At 45.6% G+C, this 15,734-nt stretch overlaps 2 protein-coding genes across 2 annotated transcripts; one reads left to right on the forward strand and one right to left on the reverse strand.

The window, feature by feature from the left end:
• Positions 1-2,448: 2,448 nt before the first annotated feature.
• Positions 2,449-4,817, reverse strand: psmd6 (proteasome 26S subunit, non-ATPase 6). Its single transcript, XM_030092261.1, has 8 exons — positions 4,531-4,817; positions 3,977-4,182; positions 3,715-3,860; positions 3,399-3,618; positions 3,214-3,322; positions 2,957-3,125; positions 2,712-2,789; positions 2,449-2,625 (listed from the first exon to the last, which is right to left on the reverse strand). Exons 1-8 carry the CDS (start codon positions 4,673-4,675, stop codon positions 2,529-2,531), a joined length of 1,170 nt encoding a protein of 389 aa, XP_029948121.1. The 5' UTR covers positions 4,676-4,817; the 3' UTR covers positions 2,449-2,528.
• A 2,092-nt stretch (positions 4,818-6,909) lies between these two features.
• On the forward strand, positions 6,910-15,309 carry LOC115388946 (solute carrier family 2, facilitated glucose transporter member 9-like). The gene is made up of 10 exons (XM_030092272.1): positions 6,910-7,020; positions 7,093-7,217; positions 7,303-7,432; positions 7,589-7,737; positions 13,972-14,159; positions 14,302-14,412; positions 14,530-14,631; positions 14,720-14,795; positions 14,914-15,041; positions 15,124-15,309. The coding sequence occupies exons 1-10, from the start codon at positions 6,932-6,934 to the stop codon at positions 15,307-15,309; spliced, it is 1,284 nt and encodes a 427-aa protein (XP_029948132.1). The 5' UTR covers positions 6,910-6,931.
• The last annotated feature ends 425 nt before the right edge of the window (positions 15,310-15,734 follow it).

Here is a 15,734-nt window from a genome sequence, read left to right on the forward strand (position 1 = left end):
AAACAGAGCTTCAGTCCTGCTGCACGCTCCCAATTTCCCTCCTCTTTTATTTTTTTAAAATGTCTAAATATGTCAGAAAAGTATTTTTAGTCGGGACAAGGCAGCGGCTTCCATCCTGCGTTTTCACCTTTACTGTTGCGATCAACTGGAAAACTCCAACCTGATTCTTCTGATTGTCGTAATTCCCCAGTTTAACACAACTGGAACGCACGACTGGAAACTCAAGGCTATTTTATTGCTCCGAAAAATGAAAACATGAATTTAGAGTCGAGAGAAAAAGCCAGAATTGAGGTAAATGTAATATCAGGTGTCATTTTTTTCACTTTTGTTTGATGGAATTGGACTCATTGGGCCGGTGAATTAATCGATGAGTCTTATTCTGGATGATTCTGTCTGAAGCTTTGATCGTCCGATAAATTTGTCTCATTTGCTGTGTTAAAAGAAAAAAAATCTCCCGTGACACAATGTGACAGAGTTCTTCCCCCGGTCTACGTCCTCTGGCAAAAATAATTCAAAGTAGATGAGACGTGGTCCACGTTTAACATTTTCAGTCGCCGATTGTGCTGATTGTGCATTACACACTAGTTCAGGGTTCTCAAAGTGTGGAGCCGGGCTCCTTTGAGGGGCGCCAGGGAGCTTTGGGGGGGGCACAGCCTTTTGCCTTTGAATTTTTTAAAAGAAATTATTTAAAAAAAAGATATAATTGTAGGGTTGAATTGTTGTTACAACATTTTTGTTGCAAGAGAAATTAAGATTTTAGTGCAAAAGCCTAAGAGATAGTCGACAATAAGTACATTTGAAACCATGAGCAGGAGTCGATGTTGAATTATTTGATTCGGATCAAGAGACATGTCTTTCCATTTCTTGGGAACTTTAACCGTAGATGAAGAATCATCGATGTGTTTGGCTTCTCGTGAGTTTCCTGCCACACGGGCCCCGGTCCCTGGTCGTCTCGGGTGCCAGATTCATGAGGATGGCTTCACCAACTGTTTGGCAACACGCGTCAATTTAATGACCCTCCACTGATGTCAGATCACACAGACAAAAAAAGTAAAGACTTTTTTTTTTTTTTTTTAAGAAAAAAGGAAAAAAATACAGCGTTTTTCTGGTCGCCGATGTGTCAAACCAGTATTGAAGTATCCCTATTTGAGAATACGTATTTTGTTAAAAATTGTAAATAGTGAAATCTGTATTTTTGCACAGCCATTTTCCTACATGCTGAATAATGTTTTGGTACAATTTTAAAATTGTATTTATTTAGTACAAAAAGAAAAAGAAAACCCACCCCGCTGAGGAAAGTCGAGAGAGGAACATTTGAAGTGGTTCACTGCCAAGTCTAACTTAATGCAATACGCCCGGAAGCTGAAGCATCTCATGAACGGCGTCCTGAGGAGCGGGCGCGGCCGCTCGCCGCCGTAGCAAGCGTCCGCATCGACGAGAGGAAACCGTCACTCCCTTCTTTCCCCCACCTGTTGTTCGTGTTCTGTTGCACCGAGACGTTTTCAGTTGCCTACCAACCGACACTACTGCAGTCGGCCTGCGACTCCGGGCGCCGAGCCGCCACCTTAAAACACATTTCACCCCCCCAGACTGAAGCAATCACTACCAGGAAGAGGAACACTTCAGTCCAACTGCTTGCATCGTCGTTGCCAAACATGTAATTTGAGTCACAGCTTTTATTTTTTTCTTTTTAAATCAAATTAAGAGAAAGTGCCTGAATTAGTTTCACCCTGACTGTTTGAAGACAGTATTCTTTGGGTTATTTTTATTTTACCTTTTACTTGAATGTTTAAAGTGTTTAGGAGTTTGGTTTCAAATCTGCCTACGAACCATAAATGTGGTTAAAAAAGAAAAAAAAAAACACCCTGAGCTCGTCAGCTGCCCAGTATAAAATGTTCAGTTTCATTAATTTTCTATTTTTTGATTTTTTTTTTTTTTTTTCTTTTTGTGGGGGTGTGGTTTTGTAGACGAGATGTCTCGATCCGGTGAGCCTCCCTCTGGTTTACTGGGTTTTATATGTAAAGACTTCAATCAAGTGTTTTTGTTTACCCTCAAACTCCACTGATTTTGTTTCCAGCACCGAAGGGGGGGAGAAACAACGCAAAGGTTTCTTTATTAGCACCACAGATGTGGAATGTGAATGTGCGGGGGAGAGAGTATAATTCGTGTCTGGAAGAAAGGAAAAAAAAAAAAAATCCACCATTCATACTATGTAAAAGCGTGTATAGATTTTTTTTTTGTATACATTATCAGAATCATTTTCAGCTGGACTTATGTATTGGCTGCTATGTAATTCATGAACAAAACATAGGTTAGAATTAATATTTAAAGAAAAAGATTGTATAGTATATTTGTTTTGTAACAAGTTTCTGTAAATAAAATAATTTATACTGCTATTTATATGAAATTGCGGCTCTGCGTCGTTTCTGGAAGAAGAGAGAAGCGATGTGTCAACAGTTAAACGGGGTTTATTATGTACACACAATATAAGAAGGACTTTGTGTAGAGGAAGGTTTTTCTCCTGGCGGTTACATGTTGATGACTCTCGACAGCTTCTGGACTCTGTTGAGCAGCAGGTCGCCCTTCTTGATAGTTTCCTGGTACTGCCAGTTTTTGCTATCAGGTCTGCGGAGGAGAGAGAGAGAAAACATTCAGAGTGGTAGATCTGAGGGCTGGTAAAGCTGCAGGTGATTCTAGAAGAGCAGCGCCACCTGTTGGTTTCCACGATCTCGTTGACTTTATCGATTTTACAGTGAAGGCGGCCGGCCGCTATGAATCGAGACAGCTCCCTGAGGGGAAACGAGAGTTGGGTTCAGTTAAGATGAAATCCAGTACTGAGTAGTTAACAAGTGCAGCACATCATAATGGAATGTTTTAAGTTTCAAACATTCCACAGGAAGCAGTCCTGCTCCTGGATGGCTGAGCCTCTGGGAGATGGAGGACATGAGGAACTCACTGGTCGATGAACTCCGTGCTGACTCCGAAGGCCTCGGCCATGTAGCCCAGCGTGAGGGATCGGTAGGACTCCAGCAGCTGGCTGTAGGCCTGGATCCTCATCTCCCTCACGTAGTAGCGGTAGTGTGGCGCAAAGAGCCAGTCCTTCTTCATCTCCTGCTCCACCATGGCTGCAACAACAACAACACGGTAACAATTTACCAAGGAGGCAAAATGCGAAAGAGGAACCAAGAAATGTCAGAAATTGTATCTTCTTACCCAGAGACTGAAAGAAGACGGAGTAACGGCACTCGTAGAGCGAGAAGAGATACTGACGGACAGCAGGGAGACTGTGCAGCACCTCCAGGATCTCTGCTCCCTTTATAACCTGCAGAGAAACACATTCTTAATGGTACTGATTCACACGTGCGCTCGCCTCTGCCGGCACAGGCCGCCTCTCCTACCTTCTCCCGCAGGTCGGGCCTTTCGAGCGCGATCATGCAGACGTACACGGTGTAGGTGACAAACGTCTTGTAGTCCATGAGCTCGTAGGAGGTGAAGGTGGACACCGTGTCGAGGAAGAGCTCCGCGGCCTGTTTGAAGTCCCTGATGGCCACGCAGTAGAGGCCCTGGTAGACCTTCAGACGGTTCCTCCGGTCCCAGTCTCCCCCCTCCTCGATGAGGCTGCAGAGAGAAGACATGGGCCCATGAATGAGTGCTGGAAAGACAAACGTGTCGGGGGGAGAAACGTCAGGACCGAGGCCCCGGGGGTTTGTTTACCTCTTGGCTTTTTCCGAGTTGCGTGTGATGAGGTCGCTGTCCATGTAGAAGAGGCCGATCCTCAGCAGGTAGAAAACGATGTCTAGTCTGTGACCAAGAGCCACTGTCTTATCGTAGGTCTTTCTGAAGGCTGTTAAAGCACCGTCCTGTGGAAACAAACACAGGGGACTCAGAAAAATGCAAACATGCACGTGACAGCTCTCCTGAAACCGTCTCATTCCTGCTCGGGTCAGAGTGTATATCAGAGAGAGTGCGTCTCCACCTTGTCTCCGATCCTGATGAGATATTCAGCCTTGGCCATCATGGCGTCTCGGATCTCGCTCTCTCCCAGGTTCTTCTCCGCATCCTCCAGCACATCGTCCAGCCGCTTCAGCTCCTCCTCGTTGGCCTTCTTCATCTTACTCAGGAGGTCGGTGTCCAGCTGCCACTTCAGCTCCTTGCACAGACCCTCGTAGTAGGGCGCCATGTCTGAGCAGACAGGTGAACATGACGATCCCCGAAAATACATAAACCCAGCTACTACGACGCGACTGTCACTGCTGAAGCCGAATGAGTAACTAAATTGCTATAAATCCAATGGATTTCCTTCGGAATTTACGCTACAATTACCAGAAAGTGCATCAAAAAATTATTTTGACAGGCTAACGGTTAGCCACAAGCTAATGCTACACTAATATATAAATAAGCTTCCATAAACACATTTATCAATAGTACTACACAGTACGTGTGTTTTGTTTTTACACAGATACACACACCTCTGTTAGATGTGTGTGTGCACAGTGCTATAGAGTGTGCTGAAATGAAATGCTAACTCACTGTTAGCTCTGATGGCGTCCATCAGCTCGGTCTTAACTTTAGCATCCTGCCGGTGTCCCTCCATGGTGAGCAAGAACTTCAGCTGCGCTATCCGCAGGTCGGGGTTCTTGGGAAGACCCTCTTCCTCTAGATTCTCCAGCGGCATGTCTGAACCAGAATGTTCAAGAGAAAACACTAAAAAACAAAAAAGACCGAAGGCTTCCTTTGTGCAGGCAGAAGTTACCAGCTAGGCAACGATGACTACGGAAAACACTGGACGGCTGCTTCCGGTGGAGCGGCGGTCGACGAGAGCAGAGAAGAGCGGCGCGCGGCCTCACGGCGTGACGAGGGGCGCGTGGCTACTGCCACCTACTGGACACTTCATGAACCACAACTCTGCTGCTAAAGGGTTTTTACAGGCGATGTACAAGATCAATGGTGTTCACAGTCAGTGTCTACAGTCAGTCCTTTTTATTCTACCAGATGATTAAATCTCTAAAAACAATAAGCCAGCTCTTGTATGACAAGAGAGGCTATTCCAAAGCAGCATCTATTCAATGGCAATTTTTAATACTCAATTTATATCAATGAATGGAAAACATGGGAAAATAGAAGATCAAAATAAAGGAATTATGTAACCTCAGTGTGTTTCTTTCCCACTTTTGGACACCCCCCCCCCCCCCCCCCCCCCCCCCCCCTCCATCTTCCTTCTTTCTACAAACCGAGGCAAATAGTTAATGATAACCATGAAATACATGACAGAGTGTTCAGTTTGCACATATGCCCTGTCTGATCAGCACCAGGAAACACACAAATGGAGCTTTTGCTTCAAAAGCTGGTAAGTTTTCACCAATTTGGAGCTCATTTTCATGCTTCCGGGAATGTATATAGTGGGAAACGACATTAGAAGCAGTGGGGGGAAATGTGTCAAAAGCTTACATTGGCACAACTGTTTCTCTTAAAAATGTATTCTGATGTGGTGAAAAGTGCTGAATGAATTAAAAAACATGTTAAAGTTTAAGTTGTTGGGGAAAAAATACACATGTTAAACAAAAACTGTAGTTTAGTTTGCCACAGCCCAGCAAGTGTGTGAGCCACAATATCAGCTGAGTCACTGCACTTTTCAAAGTTATTTTTTAAACTCCTTAAAAAAAAAAAAAAAAGAAAGAAAAAACCTGTGTTAGGGCAGAAATCCCATTTAGACTACTTCACTCCACTGTCACATTATATCCATAATGTTGGATCCCTGGTCAATGTAGAGCTTTATACAGTTTCTTACACATGACTTTGGTTACATCATTTTGTTCAAAACCTGGTGAGTGACCGATTAATCTCAACCACGAACACCTTAACTAAAGGAAAAACGTCTGTCAAGTAAAATGCAAAAGTCATACCTGTCAAGGCATACCTCATGCCTCCCTTATCGGGGGAGCTTTCACACCTGTACAGAGTACTTACAAACTGTATTTACTGGCAGATGAAAGAAAACTGAAGAAAAAAGGCAAACAACAACAATTGCAACATGAACTATTTCAAATTAATTTGTTTAAATGTAAACTTATATGGACACAATCTTGAGCCATAAGTTTTTGGTAATAAGCTAAGTAGCACAACAAAATGAATGAATGATATTAATAATAAAAAGAAAAAATAAAACAATATTTTTCAAATTTACATTAACAAAAGTTAGATTGCTTAATTTGAAAATATACAATGAGAATAATTCTGAATATAGTTATTAATTGTCAGCTTGATCTAAACTTGGAATTAAAGAGTTTTTAAAAGTCTGTGCTGTCTATAACAGATTGGACTTTAAGTCCGTGTTCAGTCGGCCCCTCAGTGGATCCATCACAGGTCACCACTCTGGACTCTGGAACAGGTCCGGAACACACTCAGAATGTGGCCTGGTTCACATAAAGTCCACAAGCAAAAAAAAAAAAAAAAAACTTACTGAGTTGCATCGGTCAGCTTTCCCGCAGGACTTCCTTACCCACCCGCCTTCTCTCCCTCACCCCGCGCTCCCCAAAAACAAAACAAACGCTTCACACTTGGCTGACAGCCAGGCATCCAATTACTGTTCAGTTCATTTTAGGTTCTCTCAATAATTTTGTTTCTCTGTATATTTTTCTCTTTGGCATACAGAAATGGCAATACACCCTTATTAAAATATGGCAAAACCAAATCACTTGACAGGTGGTTTAATCAGAAGAACAAACTGATGATCTGTGGCTTCTCGTTTCTCCTCCACCTCCAGACTCGTGGCAATGCTCTGCTCCTCATCATTATTTTAGGAGTTGGAGGAACCTTTCAGTCGGGATACCACGTGACTGGACTGAGTTCTCCCTCTCCATTCATAAAGAGCTTCATCAACAGCAGCTGGTATGAGAGACACAGAGAGATCCCCACTCCGGAGACGGTCACCATGATCTGGTCTCTCATCGTGTCGCTGCACGCCATTGGTGGCCTCTGCGGCGCCGTCAGTGTCAAGTTCATTGCGGGAATAATGGGAGGGTGAGCATGAAACCTTCTGCAAAAGTCACGTTATACGCAAACTTTACGCAGCATGGTGTTTTTCTCCACCAGGAAGAAGGGAGTGATATGCAGCAGCTGTGTTTCCATCGCTGCAGCTGTGATCATGCTGATGAGTAAAACCGCCAACTCCTTTGAAATGATCATCGTGGCACGGATCCTGTTCGGCTATGCTTCAGGTAAACGTCCACATTCTGCATCGTGCTGGTGAATATCTCCAGTGTTCCCACTCACCTGACTTGTCTCACCTTGCCTCGTCTGCAGGGCTGGGAGGAAGCTTACACATGATGTACCTCGGAGAGATTTCACCCAAAAAGATCAGGGGTCAAATAACGCTGACCTCAGCAAACTTCGTGTCACTTGGCAAACTGTCCGGACAGTTTTTTGGATTGAGGTACGTCAAATCAGCAACGGATGACCTTTAATCTGCTTCACATATCTACAACATCCTCATTATCGATCATTCATTTGCACTGAATTGTTCACGTACAAAAACGTCTGAAAATTGAAAGAATTCCTTCCAGCGTCATCAGATGTTTCCTCCTTCCAGCGAGATCCTGGGCCGTGAGGACATGTGGAACGTTGTCCTCTCGCTCCCTGCAGTCTTCTCAGTGGTTCAAGTCGTGGTGTTTCCCTTTCTTCCTGAATCTCCCAGACATTTATTCATCGAGAAAGGAGATGAGGTTGCGTGTAAGAAAGGTTGGTATCTCCCCCATCTGGCCAAGCAGTCTGTGGCAGCAGTTTCATGGTGTTACATTATCCTACGTGTACAAGAGGAACGTGACGACTGGAACAGATAGAGGCAAAACTCAGTTCACAGACAAAAAGGCAAACAAGGTCTGGTTCATGTACAGTAAATGCAGAAACTCCTCCCAGTGTGTTAAACAACCAGCCACACCTCTGATATTCATGCACTGAAAGCAATTTTTTATAAAAATGCTAACTTTTTTAAATTCAGTGCAGGACAGGAACCACAGCAGATTATAAAACAAAGCATGACCGATGTACTTATATACTGAACCCTGATAAGATTTAATTTAAAAGAAACCAACAATGTTCATATCTACTGTACACCTATTGTCCATAATGACTTATTCTGTAGTGGGATTTTTACTTGACCTGCCACCTTAAAGTGGTGGGGGAGTCTGAGTGCCCACGTGATCCCAGGAGCTATGTTGTCCCCGGCTTTATGGCCCTGGTAGGGTCTTCCATGGTGAACAGGTCCTGGGTGATGGGCCAGACTAAGGGCAGGTCAATAGCTCCTATGATGAAGATAAAACCTTGGTCCGTGACATCGCCCGGTATGGCGCAGCCGGGGCCCCACCCTGGAGCCAGGCCTGGGGTTGGGGCTCGCAAGTGATCGCCTGGTGGCTGGGCCTTTGCACACGGGGCCTGGCCGGGCTTCGCCCGAAAGGGCGACGTGGGCCAACCCTCCGGTGGACCCACCACCCTCCAAGGGAACTGTAGGGGCCAGGTGCAATGTGGATTGGATGGCAGCCGACGGCAGGGTGCCCGGTAACCTGATCCTCAGACAGAGAGACTTGCTCTAGCAACAGTGAGACATGGAAGGGGGGGATTGGGACGCACGGCCTCTCTGATCTGAACCCGAGCGGTGTTCTGTTATTGGACTTCTGTGCGAGTCACAGCTTGTCCATAACAAAAACCATGTTGGAGCACAGGGGTGTCCATAAGCGCACTTGGCACCCTAGGTCGGAGGTCAATGATCAACTTTGTTGTTGTGTCATCTAACTTCCAGCCGCGTGTGTTGGACACTCGGGTGAAGAGAGGAGCAGAGTTGTCGACCGATCACCACCTGGTGGTGAGTTGGATTCGCTGGCAGAGGAGGAAACCAGACAGACTTGGCAGACCCAAACGTGAAGTTCTGCTGGGAACATCTGGTGGAACCCTCTTTCAGCAGAGTTTTCAGCTCCCACTTCTGGGAGAGCTTCTCTCATGTCCTGAGGGAGGCTGGGGACATTGAGTCCGAGTGGACCATGTTCTCCACTTCCATTGTCGAAGCAGCTGCCCGCAGCTGTGGTCGCAAGGTCTCCGGTGCCTGTCGTGGCGGCAACCCTCGAACCTGGTGGTGGACACCGGAAGTAAGAGCTGCCGTCAAGCTGAAGAAGGAGTCCTTTCGAGCCATGCTGGCTTGTGGGACTCCAGAAGCAGCTGAGAGGTACCGGCAGGCCAAGCAAACTGCAGTCCAAGCGGTTGTGGAGGCAAAAATTCGGGTCTGGGAGAAGTTCGGGGAGGCCATAGAGGAGGACTACCGGTCAGCCTCAAAGAAATTCTGGCACACCGTCCAGCGCCTCAGGAGGGGAAAGCAGGTCTCCACTAACACTGTTTACAGTGGAGGTGGGGAGCTGCTGACCTCAACTGGGGATATCACAGGATGGTGGAAGGAATACTTTGAGGACCTCCTCAATCCTGTCGCCACGTCTTCCGTGGAGGAAGCAGAGGCTGAGGTCTCAGAGGTGGACTCGTCCATCACCTAAGCTTAAATCACTGAGGTGGTTGGTAAGCTCCTCGTTGGCAAGGCAACGGGGGTGGATGAGATTTGCTCTAAGTACCTTAAGTCTCTGGATGTGCAGGGACTGTCTTGATTGACACGTCTCTGCGACATCGCGTGGCGGTTGGGGACAGTGCCTCTAGACTGGCAGACTGGTGTGGTGGTTCCTCTTTTTAAAAAGAGGGACCGGAGGATGTGCTCCAACTATTGGGAGATCACACTCCTCAGCCTCCCTGGGAAAGTCTATTCCAGGGTACTGGAGAGAAGAATTCGATGATCATTGAACCTCGGATCCAGGAGGAACAATGCGGTTTTTGTCCTGGTCGCAGAACACTGGACCAGCTCTATACCCTCCATAGGGTTCTCGAGGGTTTGTGGGAGTTGGCCCAACCAGATCACTTGTGTTTTGTGGACTTGGAGAAGGCATTTGACCGCATCCCTCGTGGTGTCTTGTGGGGGGTGCTTCAGGAATACAGAATCTGGGACCCTCGTTAAGGGCCATCCAGTCTCTGTACGAGTGAAGTAGGAGTCTGGTCCGCATTTCCGGCAGTAAGTTGGACCTGTTCCCGGTGCATGTTGGACTCCAGCAGGGCTGCCCTTTGTCACCAGTTCTGTTTATAATCTTTATGGACAGAATTTCTAGGTGCAGCCAGGGGCCGGAGGGGGTCTGGTTAGGGGACCACAGGATTTCATCTTTGCTTTTTGCAGATGATGCTGTCCTGTTGGCTTCATCGAATCTGGACCTGCAGCATGCACTGCGGCAGTTCGCAGCCGAGTGTGAAGCGACAGGGATGAGGATCAGCACCTCCAAATCCGAGGCCACGGTCCTCGACCGGAAAAAGGTGGCTTGCCCTCTCCGGGTCGGTGGAGAGACTCTGGCCCAAGTGGAGGAGTTTAAGTATCTTGGGGTCTTGTTCACGAGTGGAGGATGGATGGAGCGTGAGATTGACAGGCGGATCGGTGCAGCGGCTGCAGTGATGCGGTTGTTGTATCGGTCCGTCGTGGTGAATAAAGAGCTGAGCCAAAAGGCGAAGCTCTCAATTTACTGGTCAATCTACATTCCCTCCCTCACCTATGGTCATGAGCTTTGGGTCATGACCGAAAGGACAAGATCCCGGATACAAGCAGCTGAAATGAGCTTCCTCCGTAGGGTGGCTGGGCACTCCCTTAGGGATAGGGTGAGGAGCTCAGTCACCAGGGAGGAGCTCAAAGTAGAGCCGCTACTCCTCCACATTGAGAGGGGCCAGCTGAGGTGGCTCAGGCACCTCTTTAGGATGCCTCCTGGACGCCTCCCTGGGGAGGTGTTCCGGGCATGTTCCACCAGAAGGAGACCCCAGGGAAGACCCAGGACACACTGGAGAGACTATAGGCTCTAATTTGACGGCGCAACTTGGCGATGATCAGCAGCGGAGGCAGCGCATTCCTATTTTCGACAGGTGCAGAAGAGGGTTTCTGACCGGTCTGCTGCACTTGCGCCGAGATGGGCGTGGCGGCGCACCAGGGGGAGGGGTCGACAGAATCAGCTGGGCGCAGTGAGAGTTTAGTGCAGAAGGTGTGAGCAGGCTGGGGAGGAGGATCTGATGATAATTTGTCTGAGAAAACCTCCGTAGCAGGGTTTCAGCTTGTCAGTGTCATGAAAGATACACAAAATCACTCATGAAGCACATAATTGTTTTAATTATCTTCTTTAACACTAGAACATCCAAGACGTTTGGGTTTTTAGAATTCAAATAAATCTGTTAGAATAATTCCCCTGTCCTGTAATTCTTTGAATTTTCCTAAATATGTGCCTTGTATTTTTTTCTGAAGCAAATAAGGTCCTAACAATGACACACATAATATTACAAAGCATTTATACCTCCAAAGGCCAACAGCGTCTCACAGACCGCTGATAAAAAAAGACACACTTCACGGGGCTTTTTTTTTTTCTGCGATTGATTTGTTTTGGTTCATGCGCACATCTGAACAGGGAGCTATCTCTGACAGCAGACAATCAGACAGACGGCCAAAAATATCAACCAAATCCCAAAAGAAAGACAATAAAAACAGGCATAAATAAGATATAAGGTGGAAGAAGCTTTAGCAATGATACAGGAGGTCAGTGAGGGGGAATCGGATGGCGGAGACGTGTCGGACATCAGCGATCTTGACTGGAGTGAAGAGGAGGAACGTTCTGAATCAGAGTCAGAACAGCCGCGGGCCAAACAGCGAAACAAATGTAATCCTGCCCCAAAAATACCCGATTGACCTCCGGCTGCTGTACAGTCCAGAGCAGAACCTGCAGTGGCGCATGAAGCACTCATGCGTCACCTCCAGGTCGAGAATTACTGTAGGCTGCTGTCAGTTTACAACTAAATTATAACATAAAACGGTGTAAAAAAATAAAAAATAAACTAATGTAATAAATCTCAACACAACAGTGAACACGGTATTGACAGCAGGGGCACTGGCCCAGCTTCTCCAGGTGCCAATTACAGATTCAGGTAAAATATTATATCCTCCATCAAAGTACAGCAAACCATGTATTTTTCGTTTCCAAAAATTAATTTTAGAACGACCATATTTTCTGAATAAATACCTTTGTCCTGTGGAGCCTGCAGTCCCAGAATAAGCAGGGTGAGGACGGGATGGTGTGGGAGGGTGTCCGTCCTGGTGCGCAGCCGGGGAGACTTATTTTACAAATTTTAATATGTTCTTGATTATTATTGACGGTTAATAATACAACTATTTTGTGTGTGTTGGCGTGCGTGTGCGTGTTTATCAAGGAAACGAGTGCGCGGAGTGTGAGAGGTGACGCTGCGCAAATGCGCACTGTAAAAAGTCAGATACATTTTAAAACCTGATTTGAGGCATTAATAGAGCAGATATAAGGCATTAAAAGTTTTACTGATCCTCTTGACTTAATATTTTGTTTCTTTATCTTAATTTCTAATACATTAGATTACAGAAAAGCAACCTGTTGGTGTGCTCCTGCGCAAAAACACTGCATATGTATGACAGTCTGGCTGACCATAGCGGCCTTTGGAGGGGGGTAAAAATGCTGGCAACATGTGAAGCAGAGCGGAGGACGGAGCAGATAGCAGATGTCGCCACCATTCTCTCATAATTGATTATCCTTCGTCTGGGATGGCCGGAATGCCATGTGTGTGATAGGAATTATAGGGAATCATTTCAGAGGACGTTGATCTGGATGACAGCAGAACCAGCAGTCCTAAACTCACCCAGCTCCGCTGTGCAGCTGCGCTGAGTGATTGGCGCGCAGACACCTGTAATTCTTTGTGCTTTCCCAAATGTATCTTTAAGAGTTATGATGCACACAAATAAAAACAGATTTTCCCTTTCCCTACAAAGTCTTTATGTAGCCGCTAAATGCAGGGTGTCTGCATTTTTATTTCATTTGTCTGGCTCCCCAAGCTCTACAAGAGATTATTTATTTCAAAATACAGTCATATACATTGTTGCTCCACTATGGTTTAGTATTGAGGCCAGGAAATAAAATGTATTTCATCATGTTAATGAAGCAGTGTCCTTCGCTGCAGTGCATTTGAAAAAAAAAGGAGAGGTGTTCATTTGATTGGTCAAATTGTGCTCAGCTGGGTTAAACCCACTTTCTCTCCTCCCTCTTGCGCCACCTGCGCCGGTGGGCGGGACGGAGGCGTGACTGCGCCTGGTTCACGAAATTAGGACAATTTTCTGGACACGCCCCATTGACTTTATCCGCTGAAGGCGCACTTTGCGCTCCGCTGACAGCGGGCGGATTCGGCGGAGTCTACGAAGCTAGAGCCCTATGTCTCTTGGCTGGCCTGGGAATGCCTTGGGATCCTCCCGGAAGAGCTGGAGGAAGTGTCTGGGGACAGGGAAGTCTGGGCATCTCTGCTTAGATGGCTGTCCCCATGACCCACTCCCGGATAAGCGGTAGAAAATGGATGGATGGATGGATGGACGAGATTTTTGTGATATGTGGTGTGATGGACCTGTTTTAGATAAAACTGTACCATTGTTTAAAATGGAAAAAAACAGAGTTTGGATTCTAATCTTGATTCTTTTTTTTTTTTTTTTTTTTTTTTTTTTGCTATTGTTGTGATCAGACTCACAGAAGCTAATGGAATTTGACAAAATGGAGTCAGGATACTTTGCTGAAACACATATTACAGAAAATATAAATATCTTTAATTTGACTTGATAAAACCATAGTATGGAATTGTATTTGTGAATTTAAAGTGATTATAAAGAGGAAAACCAAATATAACTTTTGAAAATGGGTGAAATTATTACATTTCAATAAAGGTAACATCTAAAAAAGACAACTGGGGGCTTTACACATTTAAAATGTAAAAACCTGACTCCCTGACAAAGACTGACATTTCCTATTTATACAAACTAATTTCTCCATTCATTCCTTTTTTGTCTGGACTAAATTCCAGCTCTGCAGAGTCTCTGGGGTCCAGGTGAATACAAGCAGGAAATGGATGAGATGTTGGTTGAGCAGGCGGCCATTGAAGCAGCTCCACCCAAAAGCCCCCTACAGCTGCTGAGGGACAGGACGGTGTGGTGGCAGCTCCTCACCATGGTGCTCATCTACTGGTTCAACCAGCTGTCGGGCATGTCTGCGGTGAGCCTGCTGGCCGATCGGCAGATCGAGTTCTGGCTGTCTGAGTACACTGTAGAAAGTGGATCAGTTGAATCATGTACTGCTAGTTTACTTTTTCTCTCAGCATTTTAACTCTACTAGTGTGTTTTTTGCTTCATTGCAGATCAGTGTCTTCTCTTTTGACATCTTTATGGAGTCAGGCATACCTGAACACGCCATTCGATACGTCACTCTGAGCCTTGGAGTGTGTGAAATCATCACTTCTATGTCTTCTGTGAGCAAAACCCTTCATCTGTTCCCATATTTACTTGTGAGCAGATCATTTGTGGTGATTAGCAGCAACATATATTTTGAACTTGGTCATTATTTTTTTTGCCCTCGTCTGATTCAGAGTCTTGTCATTGACCGTCTTGGGAGGCGGCCATTGTTCTGGGGGGGCTATGGCGCCATGTCTTTGATCTGGATATTAGTCACAATCACTATGAACCTGAAGGTACTCCTGGTAGTAGATCACTCATATGAAGGCTTTCCTCAGATCCTCGGAAATAAAACATAATTAACACTGGATTTAATTCATTCAGAACTCCTACTCCTGGGTCTCATACATCAGTGCTTTTATGATCGTCCTCATCATTGTGTCCTTTTGTGGAGGGCCTGGTAAGTGATTTGTAGTTTGTATTTCTACCTGACGTTAAGATGTCAACATAACATGCTCTGAAAACAGTTCAGCATCAGGTGTGTGTGTGTGTGTGTTATGTGTGTGTGTTTGATTCAGGAGCGGGCACAGGGACGCTCAGCAGTGAGATTTTCATCCAGTCTGATCGACTGTCTGCGTTTGCCATCGTGGGGCTGCTGAGGTGGCTGGCCATTGCGGTGATCGGCTTCATGTTTCCTTTTCTCATCGTGAGTAAAAGCAGATGGATCTTCAGTGAAGCCGTACCAGGAAGCTCAGTGTAACGGTTTCATTTGAACGTTATCTCTGCAGAAAGCTCTGGGCTCCTACAGCTTTGTGCTGTTCGCCTGCATGTGCCTGCTGGCTTCTCTTTACACCTTCTTCATCCTGCCGGAGACTAAAGGGAAGACCGTCTTGGAGATCTCACAGGAGTTTAATGCCATCACCGTGTGCAGGAAATCCTCCCCTGAGGAGCAAACAGTGGAGACCACACTGTGAAAAATAAAAACATTTTTTACAGTAAAATGGAGGAACGTCAACCATCTGGAACGAAGGGACTCAAACGCTAGACAAGTGAGCGAACAACAGAGGCAAAATTTTGATGCCAACTTTAAACTGATGGTGATCAACGCTGCAGAGTCAACAAACAACTGCCAAGCGGCCAAGATATATTAGACTGAATTGCTAAAGTTCATGAAGTTGAATAAAACTTGAATTTGATGGTTATAAAGTTATTTACATCAGTAATGCAGTTATTGAACATTTGAGGCTCCTTAAATGTTGCTTATTGTTGCTTATTTTGTGAAACAATATATTTTTTGTTTAATACTGCAGTAATATTTTTTAATCTTAAATCACATGAAAAGTTGTCTCTGTTGTGAGTTTTCGAGTTTCGAATAATTGTACAATAAAAAGTTGTTTTA

Source organism: Salarias fasciatus, chromosome 5 (assembly GCF_902148845.1).
Source record: "Salarias fasciatus chromosome 5, fSalaFa1.1, whole genome shotgun sequence".
Lineage (NCBI taxonomy): Eukaryota > Metazoa > Chordata > Actinopteri > Blenniiformes > Blenniidae > Salarias > Salarias fasciatus.

Coding starts and splice junctions, on each gene's coding strand:
- psmd6 (XM_030092261.1), bottom strand. CDS start 4,675: ATGCCGCTGGAGAATCTAGAGGAAGAGGGTCTTCCCAAGAACCCCGAC. Junction 2,790..2,956: donor AGCACGGAGTTCATCGACCA/GTGAGTTCCTCA, acceptor GTTTCCCCTCAG/GGAGCTGTCTCGATTCATAG. Junction 2,626..2,711: donor GAGATCGTGGAAACCAACAG/GTGGCGCTGCTC, acceptor TCTCCTCCGCAG/ACCTGATAGCAAAAACTGGC.
- LOC115388946 (XM_030092272.1), top strand. CDS start 6,932: ATGATCTGGTCTCTCATCGTGTCGCTGCACGCCATTGGTGGCCTCTGC. Junction 14,413..14,529: donor TCATCACTTCTATGTCTTCT/GTGAGCAAAACC, acceptor CGTCTGATTCAG/AGTCTTGTCATTGACCGTCT. Junction 14,632..14,719: donor CAATCACTATGAACCTGAAG/GTACTCCTGGTA, acceptor TAATTCATTCAG/AACTCCTACTCCTGGGTCTC.